The sequence below is a fragment of the Zonotrichia leucophrys genome, chromosome 8 (assembly GCF_028769735.1).
Source record: "Zonotrichia leucophrys gambelii isolate GWCS_2022_RI chromosome 8, RI_Zleu_2.0, whole genome shotgun sequence".
Classification (NCBI taxonomy): domain Eukaryota; kingdom Metazoa; phylum Chordata; class Aves; order Passeriformes; family Passerellidae; genus Zonotrichia; species Zonotrichia leucophrys.
This window is the reverse complement of record NC_088178.1, coordinates 4,721,875-4,738,170: the sequence shown is the minus strand read 5'-3', so window position 1 is coordinate 4,738,170 and position 16,296 is coordinate 4,721,875. Positions and strand designations below refer to the sequence as shown.

At 39.1% G+C, this 16,296-nt stretch overlaps 1 protein-coding gene across 7 annotated transcripts in view; it reads left to right on the top strand.

Moving 5' to 3' along the window:
• The window catches only part of RABGAP1L (RAB GTPase activating protein 1 like), a 229,596-nt gene that overhangs the window by 138,205 nt on the left and 75,095 nt on the right, over positions 1 to 16,296 (top strand). For all 7 annotated transcript variants that reach the window (XM_064719782.1, XM_064719785.1, XM_064719784.1 and 4 more), the window contains 2 exons: positions 557 to 700; positions 13,586 to 13,627. In XM_064719782.1, the coding sequence (XP_064575852.1) occupies positions 557 to 700; positions 13,586 to 13,627 (186 nt within the window). The remainder of the gene's footprint in view (positions 1 to 556; positions 701 to 13,585; positions 13,628 to 16,296) is intronic.

The window sequence follows — 16,296 nt, the reverse complement described above, 5'->3', positions numbered from 1 at the left end:
ACAAAAGAGATTTTATCAACAAATATACTCTAAACAAATATACTTTATTAAGTGATCATGTCATCACTGTTCAGGAGGATTTTCAGTGCTTATTTTGTGTTGTTTGTATGTGTTCCTAGTTAGAGAAATGGTCTGCTGGAGTTGTGTGCTCTGTTGCTTTCAAGCTCTGCAAAGTTATCTGGTTCCTGCAGCCAGTGTTTTTTGTGGCAGAAGCATTCATAGCAAGACACGACACAGCAAAGGAGTAAAATATACAGCATGATATAGATTTTACAACTGCTCTGCCTTTCAACTGTTGAAGATTCTGTAATTTCTCAGTATAGTCTCAGTATATTCTTTGATACTGTGATAGAATCCACTGTGGATCTCTTACTAAAAACTGTAACCATGGGCACTGAAATTTATCAAAAACATCTTCACTGCTCAAAAGAAGCTAGGCTTTCACTTTGTTGTGTTTTTGGATATTTAGCAACTCTGGTCCTTACTGAAAGTATGGATGAAGAACTCAAATTAATGAGTAACACTAAAACATTTATTTTTTTTTCCTTTATTGCAGGAGCAGTTACCAGACTTACACAGCCATTTCTCAGACCTCAATTTGGAAGCTCACATGTATGCATCCCAGTGGTTTCTCACTCTTTTTACTGCCAAGTTTCCACTCTGCATGGTCTTCCACATCATTGACTTACTACTTTGTGAGGTAAAAAAAATTGAATCAGAAATTCCTTCCTCCACTCCATCAATGTTTCTTCTTGTTTTATTTTGTTTTGTTGAAGTTATTTACTGTTTAATTATAAAATCTGTGTAGTTATGTAGAAACCATGGTTATATGGAACAGAATATGTTCAGTGAAACACTGGTTTGGTTTTAAAATTAGAACTGTGGATTGCCTCATTTTTTTGCTGAGGGGTCTAATGAGGAATATCTGAGGCACACATCTTTTTGTTCATTTAATTTGTTAAATGATTATTCAGAGTTGGGAATTGTAATTTCTTGAAGACACCTAGCAAGGAAAGCTTTCCAAGTGGCCTGGCTCAGAGTGCCACAGACAGAAATGATGGCCTGGTATTAAACAGAGTGAGAAGGGCCAAACACAACTGAAGAAAGCTCCTTCCTTTTGGTTCTTTCCCCTGCAGTTCCAACTAGGAATACAAAATGGTGTGTGTCTGTGCTGTAGATATATCTACACTTTTTTAAAAAGCCAGTCAGAATAGGTTGATAATCTAGAATATTTATTTTGGTAAAAAACCAGTCCTTCCGTCAGTAAATGGGAAGTCCATGGCATTTACACCTGCTTTTAAATCTGATTTCATCTCCAGTTCCAAGGGGTCACAAACATGAAAATAAATAGATAGATAAAATATTTGATAATTTTAAATGGTGAATGCTTCACTAGTAGGAAATACTGTTGACTGTCGTTCATTTTGTTAATTTTTATTGTGAAGTATTTTCTCTGAGAATCTTCAGGCTTGCTGCAGGTGCCTTGGTAGGATTCAGTCCTCGAGACTATTTCTTATTCTGCATATTGGTGCTCAGTTATCAAAGCAATGTAGGGTAATATTGGCAATGTTTATCTCAGTGTGTCTGAAGAAATTGGGGGGGGGAAGAAGGTGAAAATCCAAGGAGAAACCACAGTGAAATCCAAGAGGAAAGTAAGAGTGCAACATTAGAACATGCTAGGGAAAGGGAAACTTGTTAGTGTTTGTGGAGGGTCATCACACAGAGCTACAGGAGCCTCTTTTACTACAGCCAAAAATAAACGAGAAAGAGTAAGAAAAGTTATTTCAAGTGAGAAGATACATGCAGACATCTTGAGAAAGAGTTGAGGCAGTGGCAGACAAAGTCCTGAGGCACCAGTGTGGGCTATCACAAAAATGCTCCTCAGAGTCAGGAGTCAACCACTCTCAAGTAACAGGCAGGTCTGAGAATTTGTGGGAGGCACATTGATTAAAGTCATATTAAAATAAAAATCTATAAAAAATTGGCCCTTATTATAGACAGCAAGTCAGTTCTGTAGGTGTATGGCCACAGGCAGAGCCAGGAAAAAGCCATTCCTTGACAGAAAACTGAAGTTGTTTGTCCAGTCAGCCTCTGGAAGGAATTATGGGGGAAATCAAAACATAATTTTTTCTGCATTAAATTGTTCCTTACTTTATCTCTGAACAACCAGCATGCTGGTAATTCTGGCAACTGGAAGGAGAAAAAACAGTGGCAGCTGCTAACACTGAAACATATTTTGCAGAAAAAAATCCCCAGAAAAGCAAGAAGCCTTTGAAGTGAATTGTTTTAAGTTTTTAAAAACAAGCTTCCAGTCTTTTCCTTAATTTGTTATAGATACAGATGAATTTTAAATACCTTTCAAGATCATGACTTGTGCTTTCTCCACATCCTTGTTCTCTCCATAGTTACAAAATGTTCACATTCTATGCAACTCTTATAGGAAAGAAAAAATTAGGGGAAGAAAAACATTTAGAACCATTGCTGCTAACTAATAATTTTTAAGAGAGTCACTCTGGTTGCCTTGAAAATATTTGAATTATGGGTGAACAATTTGTCTTGGAATAGCTCATCTCTAGAGGTCTCTTCCAACCCCAACCATCCAGTGATTCCATGTCAGGCAAGAGTTTTAGTATTGTCTTGGGTTTTTGACTTTTGATTGTGGCTGGAAGAGTGAAATCAATCCTTGCAGATACTCAGCTTTCAATTCAGAGAGGAGAAATACCTGTTGGAAGTGCTGGAATTTCCCAGTTGACCAAGGAGGCACATTTCCTTCCCCTGCCTGCACAGAGGCACAAGCTGAGGCTGGAACTCCTGGGCAGAAGCAGAACTATGAAGAAGGAGCTGAAGTTATGATGCGAATTATGTTTTATGGAGGAATTTTTAAAATCCCATCAAAGTGAGTGTCATTACAGTCAAGGTCTTCTCATCATTCTCACAGGAAATATTGCTTCAGAGCAGTCTGATTAGCACAAATTTGGGATTTGCCATAGCTTCTGTGTGACGGAGTTGTTTTATTCTGTTGTCTTCTAGCACTTTTTTTATTATTATTTTTTTAAGTTGTAACCAGGCTGTTGAAGATGTGAATAAACCCTCCAAATTGCTTCAATTTCCAGTGATCTTAGAATATTACCTGAGTAGTTCTAGAGCAGAATCTGTCACCCATCCCCATGTAGAAATGAAACACTTTTGAATTATTTTTCTTCCCTGTGACAGAAGCTTGAGGAGAATTTTGAGCTTCAGGCAGGTACACCACCACACTGCTGTGGTACATCTTATAAGGCTCAGCTGCTTGTAATAAAAACACAAACCTATTGATCCAGGTGAAAGTTTTAATGTGATTGTAGCAAACTGTGTGGGTTGGAGCCTGGAGATCTTTCTACAAGTCTCCTTTTAGCTGCCTGTTGCAGCTGTTTCATTTGTCTTTTCCCCTTTGCTATTTCTGTTTGCATTGAAGAACATTTTTGTTGATGAAAAGCAGAGTTGTATTTGGATTTGTCAGTCTTATCTGTCAATATGACATGATGTTATTGAACACTTTTCGAGCCTGCTCTGTTTTGCTGTCTCTTTTTGTTCTATTTTAAATTATTTATTTAAAGTCATGCTCAGAAACAGCAATTCATCTAGGTAAAGCTCTTGTCACTCAGAGCTGTCCTTGGAGCAACAGCTGCACCTCGGCTGTGCTACAGAATATCAAACAGTTGACATTTCACTTCATGTTGTGTTTTAAACTATTCAATTTAAAATGAAAATGTTTGTTTTAAAACCACTAAATAAATGACCTTCAGTAGGCATTTAGAAGAGAAAAGCAACCCAAAGCAGTTGGCAGATAATCTGTAAGCGTTTTCAAAATTGTCATGATTTTTTTTCTGCTTAAAAAAGAAATTTCTTTAACCTTTTGTGATGTATACAGTTCTGCCAAAACTAAAGGAGGTACAGAGCTCAAGCTGTCACTCCATTATTAGCTGAGAATATTTAAACACTATGGGTAACCTCCATTTTAGGTTGATCTGGCTATTTTTGTGTGCAATTTTGGGGCATATAAAATACCTAAGGACAGTACTACTCTCCTTTTAGGCAATATGCAAAAACCTCTCCTGCATGCTGCCCTTCCTGGGCTGGCACAGACAGCTGTTTATTTTAGTGTTATAGTACATAATTTGACTATGTAATTTGACTACTAAGCTGCCATTCTGACTAGATCATGACTGGATACAAAGGGATGCAGCTGATTATCAGTTTTGGGTATGAAATTTTTTAATGTTTACTAAAATAGCTAATAGCAAAGAAGGAAAAGTACTTTTCACAGGACCACAGAGCACAGTGCAAGAAGGGGGAATTGAAAGCTAAGATGCCATCACTCCTTGGCCTTTATTTATCAACTATTGCTTTCAGATTAATGTTTAAAATACTTTATATAATCAATTTTGAGCAATTGTTGGTTACAGTGAAGGCTGATATGGTGTCCTTAAAACATGTAAAATGTGAACACCGCAGTGCTGATAAACAAGCACTTACTGATAGCTAGAAACTGGCACCACATTGTGGAGATTTACTTATTGGGAGCACTGCTTCCTAATGAAACATTGAAAATCAGAGCAGAATCACAAGTATTGATGCTGAGGAGTTGATTTCTGTCTTGTGTGTGTCTTGCTGGGGATGGATGTGCCAGGAGACGCCGTCTGGTAGCGCTCAGGGCTGGCCGAGGAGGAGGGACCATCACAGCCTGCTATTTTTTATCTGTCACTGTCACAGTCTTCTGTGATGCCTTCAACAGAGCTGAGAAAGAACAGATGAACATTTCAATTTATTAAACTTCCACAGGAATTGAGTCAAGAACAAGCCCACTTCCTCTGTAAATCTGCACTGAGATGAAATGGGAATTAAATAGAAGACTGTTGTTTATCTTTTGTGGATCTATAGGGGAAGAAAAATTGAACTTTTTAAACTTACTTGCATTGCCATGTTGTCTACATTTGTTAACCCTTCCAGTTATGAATATTTTAAGAAATCATACAAAACACAAGATAAGACTTGCTAGAAATAAAATCTCTTATGGTAACAGCATATTAAAAGCTGGGTTTAAATTCTAAGTAGGCATAGATCTGTGCTGGAGCTGTCTGTGTTATTTCAGTAGTATTTACCAGAGTGAAGTCAAAGCCATCCATGTTAGTTGGAAAAGGCCAGGAGCCGTCTGTTTGTGTTCCTTTTAGGAATACAGACAAATAAATGTTGGCATTTAGGCTGTGTCCTTCCCTCTGCCCAGTCCCTTTGCATCAGGCCTGCTGGAGAGCTGAGTCTTGCTGAAGTCCTTATCAGCCACTGCTGTTCCATGTAAAGAGACTGGAAAGGATTTCTTTCCCAGACTGCTATAATTAGCTTTTAATTAATTTAGAAGAAGGAGAATAGGTTTTCTCAGACTCCAGATGGATGACTGGAATTTGAATGTGGATGTCCAGTGGCAATGCTGGTTTGCTGCACTTAAGGATCTGTTGACATGTCAACTATCTTGATAATTTTTGTTGCAGAAGAGGGAGGTCTGCAATAGAGATAACCTCAGATTTACTAGACCCGGATGTTTGGCTTTTATGTTGTTAGATGAGTTATTAAATCCAAAGGAAAAGTAATTTTAGCCTAATTCATGTGATGATCTACAGCTGTAATCCACTGTGGGGGCTTTTCAGCACTAGAACAGAAATTAAGATAAAAAGAAAGAAAGAAGGGTGTAGGATTTGATTGTGTGTATGCTGCACGAGGAACTTCTGAAAGCTTTCGGATGTGTGTAGTTAAAAGATTCTGATTATAGCGATAAACAATTTTAAGTTCTTTTCAAAGTGAAGGTTACAAGTAGTATAAGGTGTTTTCATGTAAAATTCAGTCAACAGCAGAACTGCTGGAGATGTGTAATACCATGTTCTGTATTGCCATGGGGACTGGGGACACAAAATGTTCTAACAGAATTTATAATCATTCAGGCTTGGACCAAGAAGAGTGTTTTAATAGAGAATGCAATCTGAGAGGTTCTAGGAGAGGGTTTGGCATAACCCTTGACTCAAGGATGTCCAGCTGTTCCTTTGAGCATCCATAATTTATGTATCTTCCAGTCATGGTGCTGCTTGTTCATCCCCAAAATCACAAGGCTGATGATGAACACTCAGCATGAGCAAAGGAAAAACAGTATCCCAAGAGTCTGCACTCCAAGATATAACTTATGAGAACAGAAGGTAGCTTTTGGGTGATGTTGATAAATATTGTGGTCCTAAATGTTTATTGGAATGATGTTAAGGCTGCCTCTTAGAAATGTTCTAAGATCTGGGTGGAAATGATGAGTGACTGGTTTGAATGACTTTGGACCTTAGAGGGGGGACACATCTAATGCCATGTTCACGCTGTGGCTCTGGATTACTTTCCCCATTGCTCATGAAATATTTTAGCCACCTGCTAGTTGATGTTCACTTGGTTGTTTTTTCTAGGAATACAGTAAATTTCCATAATGCTTACTTAACACTAGTGCCATCTGCTGTATTGGAATAGCAGCATATCCTAAACAGTCTTGGCAAGCTTCAAAAACACTTTAGAAATAACTGAAGAAAAGTATCATAAATGAGAGAGTGATATTCCATGAGCAAATCCAGGAAGCTGAGCTAATTTGGGAAGTGTTTTTAAAGAAGAGGGTAGTGCAGTCTGCCTGTGCTGAAACACTTTCTGTTGCTTTGTGCTTGGAATTTGAATATTTAAAATCGTAATGTGAACTTTGCGTTTGACTCAACATTGGAAAGGGAAGATCAATGTCAGGGTTCAGAGAGACAAGAGCCAGGGCTGTGTCATGGCAGGGAAAGGGAGAGGATGAGGAGTAACACTGGGAAGAAGATCAGAGGGAGTGCAGGGAGCAGATGTTCATTTAGTGTGGGCATGGATTTTTATTTGTGGTGTGTGAGCACAGGTAGGGGGGAACAAGTCACAGCTCTCTGTCAAGAGATGTTCTAAACTCCTCATCTTGTCTGCTCTCATGAAAACTGGGATCTGGAAAATCCCTTCTCCTAACAGCCATTCCCTGTTTCCATGCCAGAGCTGGAGGACCTGTGTTAAATAAAGAGATGAGACCTCTTCTTCTCTCCTTGTGTGTGATAACACCCTTGGTGCCCAGTATGGATTGAGACCCCTTTCTTTGTCCCTGTATTAATCAGTTTTGGAAAAGGGGCAGGAATGTCTAAACCCCCTGCAATTGAAAGCTTTACAAACCAGAAAAGCAGAGTTAGTGTCTGCCTTGGTTGACAAATGCTGCTAGCCCATAACGAGTTGCTGGTGAATTGGGAATGCATCACTGCAGAAATACCTCATACAAGGGAGCAGTTTGATATGTGGAAAAGACTTCAAATTCTGTGGCTGTAAATTTTTATTCTTTGCAAACAGTCACAGAAGGTGGAGAGGAAAAAAATGTTAATCTCACAGCAGCCTCTACCTTCATTCAGCCATAGCAACACCTCAGCAGCAAATTACATGAAAACTACCCAAAACACGCAAATGTTCACTCCTAAATCCCATTTATTTCTATTGAAAGCAACCAACCAAACAAAATTTCATGTGAAATCAGACCAATACAGGTTCATGCTTGCCTGGTATTTATTGTGTGCTGTTTTATGCTGCAAAATACAGAAAAGTGACACAAATCAATACAGAATTCCCCTGGCTCTGTTTTTGCCATCTCCCTGGTACCTGCTTCTCTAATAGTTCAGTCAACTGGTTTTAATTGGCTGTGTGTATTTTTCATGGAATCATAGATCAGGGGAAGTTTTCTGGGTTTTCCCCTCCCCTGTGTGGCAGAATTTCAGGCTGTATATGTATATGGAGTCACTGGGGGAAGCCCAGTCTGAGAACTCCTCTGTACTCACACATCAGCAGTGAGATCTCTTTGTAATTTGCTTTTTGTTTGATCTTTTCCTGTACTAAGAAAGCTGTATCTGTTGTTTACACAAAACCTGCTAATTCGTGTTGCACCTTATTTGAACAAGAGTTTTAACCTTTTTTTTCCTTGAGTCATCTTGTCATTGAGCTAGAATAAATGTACAAGCTACACAAACAGCCTAAAAGATGTTAATTAACATGCATGCCCCTGCAGAGCATGTTCCAAGACTGCCCTGCTTACAAAGGGAACTTTGAGCTTCAGACTGTATATTCATCTTGTCAACAAAACAAAGATGTTTGTGACATTCCTAAAGTTTACTGTGTTCTCAACATATTAGAGTTGCCAAGTAATTGTTTTGCTGGAACCCATCCAAAACATAAATAGAATTTGAATTCTCCTTTAGAGTCTGTAACCCCAATTACCCTCTGCAGCTCCCTTGAAAGGCTGTGCAACTGAACACATAATTATGAAACACTTTGGAATTATGAAGCAATGTCAAGTTAACTTCAGTTGAATAGCTAGTGTACCTTTAAAGAAAAGAAAATTCAGTTATTAGAAAGCTGGAAGAGGTTCATGTCACGTCATTGAGACTTCTCAGCCCTTAAGGAGTTGATTATTTGACTCTTGTATCTGTCTTTTTACCTGGTGCTGAACTTTATTTTATCAGTACCTTCACTGTTTCCTTTTACATGTCATGCATATCTAGGGGAAAAAGCACCGATAAGGGCATTGATTAATTAAATTTCCTTTTTTTTTTAAAAGATACTCACTTCCTTTTGTTGGTGAAGATAGATAGTGCCTCTGGTTACTGTGTAACCAGAGGAAGGTGTGTTGGGGGGTCTGGGTTGGAGAGATGCTAATATTGAATAGAGCCTGTTTTCTCTTGAGGTTTCTCACTAAACAGAAGCTTTAAAACAAGAGAGAAATTCTCAAGTAATCCCCAGTGCAAATCTTGTCCAGATACACACAACTAAATTGTTTATCCTCACTCAGCTCTGTGCTTGGCTGTTGAATTTTACTCATAGCAAATATTGGTTTCCTGCCCCTTGACTTCCTTTTTTCTGGCCTCTTGGCAGATTTGCTGGGTCGGATGAATAAATCTGTCCCTCCTCCCTTCAGCAGGAAGCCACAGGCAGCATTTCTGTCGCAGAGGCCTCGCTGAATGCAAACTGGGTCCCACAGAATAGTATCTTTACCAGTCTCAGTTTGTTCTTTGTTGCCAGCCTAATTTTCAGGCCTTTTCAAAGATCATCTTGTTTCAGAGTGCAGAGGGACTCAAAGGGAGGACTCCTCAAAGAGGCTTCTATCTGCAGGAGAAATCTTGGCTTTGGAGGGAGGTAGGAACTGGGAAAACCTCTCACTAGACTACAGTTAACATCTTTACATTTCCACTTACTTTCAGCCAGTCTGAATTTTAGTGCACGTGAGTAATTTCATTTTTACAGTGTCATGATAGAGTTTCACTGGTTGCCCATGAGAACATTACCTCCAGTGGTGGTTGAAAATTACAGGGTTTTTGACATATAGTTCAAAGAAGCAGATGTTTCTATGAAGCACAATCTTTATGAATTAAATGGGGACTTCCTGGATGGTGAGTGTTTGTCCCAGTACCAGTTGGTATGAAGGGCACTTCTGCTAAATTATGCTCTTTCTTCTGGAGTAAGTGCTCCTGTAAACTAGAGTGTGTCTGTAAAGCAGAGGATGGTCAGTGTGGCAGTCAGCAGGAGCTGTGAGGGGGCTGAAATATGATACAAACTCCAACTTCGCTTCCCTTCGCTTCCCTTCCCTTCCCTTCCCTTCCCTTCCCTCCCCTTCCCTTCCCTTCCCTTCCCTTCCCTTCCCTTCCCTTCCCTTCCCTTCCCTTCCCTTCCCTTCCCTTCCCTTCCCTTCCCTTCCCTTCCTTCCCTTCCCTTCCCTTCCTTCCCTTCCCTTCCCTTCCCTTCCCTTCCCTTCCTTCCTTCCCTTCCCTTCGCTTCCCTTCGCTTCCCTTCGCTTCCCTTCCCTCCCCTTCCCTTCTTTTTTCTGACTTGGGTTTGTTCCTGCTCCAAAACTCCTGAGTTTCATGAGCTCTCCTAAAGTTCTCAAGGCCTCTACACAAACTTCAGAAGGTCATTAAATAACACTTGATTCTGTGACAGGACATGATGACAAGCCCCTCACCATTCGTGTACTCTTACAAGTTCTTGTTTATAAGTGTAAAATTTTACTCTTGGCTGTTCTTTGTTAAAAATAGTGTTAAGGTAATTATGAACAACTTTTACACATGCAAATCTTTGAAATCTCAAGATGAGATCTGCATGGTATTATAGTGCTGTGGTTTGAAAGAGGCAGTCACCATTCTGGACACAAAACACAACAAAAAACCAAAACAGAACAAACACAAAACAAAACAAAACAAAAAAAAAAAAAAAACCAAAACAACCCAAACCAACTAACCAACCAACCAAAAAAAAAAGACCACCAAAAAACAAAAGCAAAAAAAACCCACCAAAAAAACAAAACAAAACACCAACCAAAAAAAGAACAACAACAAAAAAAAAATCAAAAAACCCCCACCCCAGATATGGGATAAAAGCCATCCCCAAGACATACAGCACTTATTTCAAAATGCCTAGTTAAGCATATGACCTTTGATTTAAAAAAGTAATTATCAAAAGCTCATTTCATATGGGCTCCTTTCTCTTTCCCCCTCATGGATGATTTGTATGGACTTCCATGTTTCCATTATCAAACTGCTGGAGGGATAGTGCTACCAATGATTTATATGTCTGGTGCACTTTGGTATTTTTGGTCTTTCTTCTAAAATAGCTGAAAAAGCTTAAGGTGAAGCTTATAAATCACTGTGTGGTAAATTAAGTAAGGTTTTAAATAAGAGATTGTGACAAAATCAGCTGAGCCTTCTTTTTCATAATCATCATCATTAAACTCGGCTGTGGAAGAAGAGTCTTGCATGAATTAGGACAAATAACTGCAGCAGGCAGATCAGTGGTTATCCAGTGAGTTGTTCAAACATGGGGTGAGTTTTTTCTCTGCTTTGAAATCTGGAATATCCAGCTCCAGTCCACCCAGCTGTTGGCTTAACTGGCCCTGCGAGTCCCCAGTGGGCAGCAGGAAACTGCAGCAATTGCTGCCGCAGCTGAAAATACTGCATTGATTCAGGGCTTCCCTCTGCCTTGGAGGAAAGAGGAAGCTGCAAGTGTTTTTCTGGTGCTGAGAGTAGCAGAATGCTGTTCAGGATAGTTGGATAGAGATATTTTAAGTCCTTTCATGTTGTAATTTTAGGGTGCTTGAGCCTTGATCAAGTTACCTCAAGTAACAGGAGCAGGTCTGTGAGCTGCCCCTTGCCTGGTGGGGCTTGAGAAGGAGATGGGGATTCTCAAGGCAGGTAAAAACCTATTTCTGCTGCAGTTGCTGTCCATGTGAGGAGTAATGGCATAAGAGGAGTACCTGGAGAGAGTTTATTCACTTGAATTCAGAAACAGCATTCGTTTCAGGCAGATCAGAAAAAAAATGTTTAGAAAATAAGTGAGAACTGGTATACATTTCTTTATGGTTGTGCCAGAAAATACACAGAGCACTAATTCCTCAGTAGTCCTGATGCCTTGTGCAGGCTGACCTAGAACAGAGGCTGGACAGAATTAAAGAATAAAGTGGGGATTTATTAAAAGGCCTCAATGGATCCACCTTGGGCAGCACAAGAGCCCAGCCAGGGCTTCACCCAAGATGAACCAAAATGGTCACAAAATGGGTCATGGGGTCTCTTATAAGTTCTGCTCTGTTTGCACATTGGAGTTAATTGTCCAATTCCAGCTTTAGCCCATGCAGTCCCATCCTTCTTGTTTTTCTCTCTTCAGCCCACGTTGTTTGTGCTTTTGGGCCTGAGATTGGGATCATTTGTCCTTGGTCCCCAGCTAGAGCAGGAATTGTTTTGTTTCCCTATTCTGTGAAGAGAGCTCACCATCCCATAATGTGAAACTCAGACCCACACACTAAAGCAGAACAGAATCTGAAAAATGTAAAAGCTGAAACCTGAGGCATCAGTCCAACTATTAGATGCAGTAGTCTTACTCATATCATAACAAAATCTGATCAGTTTGTTAAGAATAAAGTGCAATGCTTTTGATAGCTTGTTGATATTCCTCTCATTTACAGAGTGTGTTTGTCAGTCCTCTCTGCTAGAAAGTAAAAGTTGTGAATGGCAGGACTGTGTGGAATTAACTTTTGACTTCAGATTAATATTTGAAATAAACCTCAAAGTATTATGAACTTACTTTACTGCTGCTGGAGCTCTGGTATTATCAATGTCACAACTGAAATTCACAACTGGACTTCTATTTTTCTACATTCCTCAATTAAAAGAAAGCACATAAAGCCAAACAACTTGAAATAATTGTTATCCCAATTGGAAGAAGGGTTTCCTAGTGATGAAGCAAGATTCAGTCCTGCTGCAATTGTGACCTCTAGTGGGAAAACCCAGTTTGTTATCAGTGATAATGCAGTGAATTGCAAAGTAATTCAGTGTTGCAATATTCATTATGTCTGATGTTGCAGCATTTTCAGGACTCATTAATGGTACAATCCCTGCAAGGCACTGTACGATCTACATTAAAAATAAAATTTATTCCCAAGAAAGCTCCTGTAAAGTCCCAGCATGTTTTCATAAAAGCTAATTTTTATAGAAACACGGTCTCAGGCTTTTAGGAAGAGGATTGGAAACACATTCAGTTCCAGAAGCAGAAATTGCTTGGAGAACATTTCCTTGTCACAAGTCTTGTTGTTATCCCACAACAATAAAATATAATTGCAGTATTACTTGTGTGCAAATCTGTTGAGATGTTTCTAGATACCAGCTCTGGGAGCTATTGTTAGAAAAGATTTATCATGCCATTAAACAAGGCATGAGGATTTGGAAAAATAATTCAGGAAAACAGTCTGAACACGAAGTACATGGTACAGCAAACAAGAACTGCATATGGTATTTCTCATATTTGGATGAAGACAAAGTTATTTATTATCTTAAATTATCAACATATGTAGGCTGCAGACTGTTTAATCTTCAAATAACTGCCTATTGTCCCTGTATTTCTCACTGAATGCATTTCTCTGCATTTGTATTTCCAGTTTTTGCAAAGCAGCAAGCAACTACTGGATACAGACAGCAGCTTGTTTGGCCTTAAATAGTTTTGACTTTTGGCTCAACACAGTAAAAAAAGGTGTCTTGTGTACTTATGGGGTTGCCTTTGTTATATTTTGGAGTATTTTTACAGTTTGAGTATGCAAGATTGTACCTGATAAATCATAGCTAAGCTTGGTTACTTGACAAAAATCTATCACATGGAATATTTATTGTTTTTTTCTGATACCCTGCCAATGCCAATATCCTGCACTGGTCATGAAAGGCAGCATTGCCAGGCACTGCAACAGAGGGAGGGACAGCCTGACCCATCCACAGCACCTGAGTCACTCACTGAAGGTTCCCAAAGCCCCAAAAAGTGGAGATCTTCCCCCAGAAGTGGGAGTTTGGATACTGCCTTGGGTCTTCAATGAGGAACTTGCAACGGTAGCAGGAAAAGGGAAGTGTTCCCTAGGGACTTACATTGAGTTTTGAGGCCACAAAATGATAAGTATGAAAAGAGGTTTCTATGCTGGGACTGACTGATGTCTCTTTCTTCTTGTTTTCAGGGTATGAACATAATCTTCCATGTGGCTTTGGCTCTTTTAAAGGTAAGTATTTTTTTTAAACATTTATTTCGTTTTATTAAACTAAAATACTGATTATCTTAATATCATGTCTGAAGGAACAATAATAGTGGGACTTCTGGATAAGGGAATGAAGGAGAAATATCCATTTGCATAGAGATGTCTTCAAAATTGTACTTATGATAGATATGCTTTTATTAAACTTAATAATATCATAAAGCTTGTGGAACAAGGGATACAGTCTAAAGATTTAAATGTCTCATGTAATTACTGTGAAGAAAACAATTCAGATTCATTTCACAGCATATCTGTTTTGTGTCTGGGTTCTTTTGTATAAAACATGATTGACTGGTATCAAATGTATTTGTGATACTGAGAGAGGAAAAGAAATCTCTAATATGGGGAACTTCTGTGTCACCATCATATTTTCTGAAAAATCCTCTTTGCCCAGGATTCTTCTCCTGGGAAACTGAGAGGCCTCAGAGAAAAAGGAAAACAATATTATCTCATTTGCTTCTCCTGTGTTTTGCTGCTTTGGAATGTGGTTTGGAGATTGTTTATCCAACTGGTGGTTGGTTGATTGGTTTCATACGAATTGTTTTGATTTAATGAACAATCATGGTCAGGATGTGTTGGCCTCTGGAGAGAGTCGTGAGATTCATTATCATTCTTTGTAGCCTTCTGTAAGTATCCTTTCTCTATTCTTTAATATAGAACAGAGCAATTTGAAAATTTCAAGCATGTATATTTGCGCACAACCATGGCATCTCCTGAGGTGGGAGGGACCCAAAGGATCACTGAGTCCAACTTGAGGGCAGGTGAATTCAGGGAAGTACTGCAGTGTGGGCAGGAGATAGTGCATATCCTTATGGTGAGGAAATGTCCAAAATAACCTGTGTTTTACACAAATTATGTAGAAAATTGGAACTCTCTACCTCAATTCATGTATTTAATGAAGACTCCTATAAGCAGGAAATTGATTTCATGTATCTTTCCAGGGAAGTGCTCCTACACAAATTGAAATTTGTAGAAAGGAGGAAGGAAAATGTGTGCTCTTTTCTTCCTGTTTCATGGGTTTTTTGCAGCTGTGGGGGCTTTTTAATATGCCATTTTTCCATGCCAGTATGAATGATGGGAAATCTGGTTATGGCATGCTAGTGAGAGGAATAGTGGATTTGTCTTTAGAAACAAGCTGTAGGTCTACTGGGAGATAAAAGAAACTATGGGAAGGATTCCAATGATTGATGAATGGAAAGAGATTTGCTTTTACAAATAAACTTTAGGTTTGCTGATAAATGAAATTAGACATTGAAAGATGAAAGAAGTAATGGGGAAGAAAAACCCTTAAATTCCATAAGAATTAAAAATTAAAAGGGAGGGTTGTACATTAGAGGGAAATCTTTGGTATCAGGTGTATTGGGAGGACTGAACCTCTCAAGTACCTCAGCCAATGGGGAAAGAGAGAAGGGAAATGTGGCCAGGAAATTGGGATAAAAAGGAGGCTGCATCCTCCAAAAATTTGAGACACCCCAGGTGAATGCCCCATGGCCCCTCCCTTTATTTGAATCAAGTTACAGGACTCCTCTGTCTCCTTTTTGGACACAAACCTCTGGTGTTTGTGGATTAATTTGCCTGACACTAATGAGGAAGGAAAAGGAAGAACCCAGCCCACAGCCAGAGGTTTGCTGCTGTCATGGCAGGAACAGGTTCTGGGAAGAGGCAGAGGTGCCAGCTCAGGGATCTTAAAGCTAAAGAAGGAAAGGAAGAGAACTTGCACAGAGTTGCAGATGGCTGACAGGGTTTTCAGGGAAGGAGAACCAAGTTCAATTTAATTATGAAGGCTTTGGGACCACCTGCTGCTGTGAGAGGGAAGGGTTGAACCAAGGTTAGCAGCAGAACAAGTGTTTTGAAAATATAACTTTGGAAAGAATTCATGGGTGTCATACAGCAAACAAGGAATTTTTTTCCTGCTGAGCAATTAGCCCAGTTTCTTTTAACCACAAGTGTTCAGTCTTCATTTTATATATACCCCATGACATGCTGCTTGTCCAGTTGACTGTTTCTATTTGGATATTCCAGAAGAAAATTGTGACATTCACATTCTCTGAAAAATGCCTTCACCCAGGATTTTTCTCCTGGGAAGCTGAGAAGCCTCAGAGGAAAGAAAAACAATTCTTTTCTCATTTGTTTCTCCTGTGTTTTGCTCATGTGGAATGTGTTTGGAGATTGCTTACCCACAGGTGATTGTTTCATTGGATTCTGCTGTGAGTTGTTTTGACTCTTTGGCCAGTCAGTGCCAAGCTGTGTCAAGACTTTGGGAAGTTTTCAATATTATCTTTTCAGCATTGTGTAAATATCCTTCCTGTATTCCTCAATATAGTTTAGTATAACATTCTTTATTACAATATAATATCATAAAATAATACATTAACCTTCTAAGAACATAAAGTGAAATTCATCATTCTTTCTTCATCTGGGCACCCTGCAAATACAATAGAAAATACAATAATGTAATTTTTCACTCTTATTTAGAACTATTTTCTAAGTTAAAGAGTTGGGTTTAATTCTGCTTGCGGCAGTCATAGGACTTCTTCTTGCATGTGTATGCTGTAGCTGCCTGTTTTAGAAGTAATAGACACTAAAAAAATGGTAAAGGAGGTTTTATGAGACAAAGTATTTCTATAGTGCAGCCA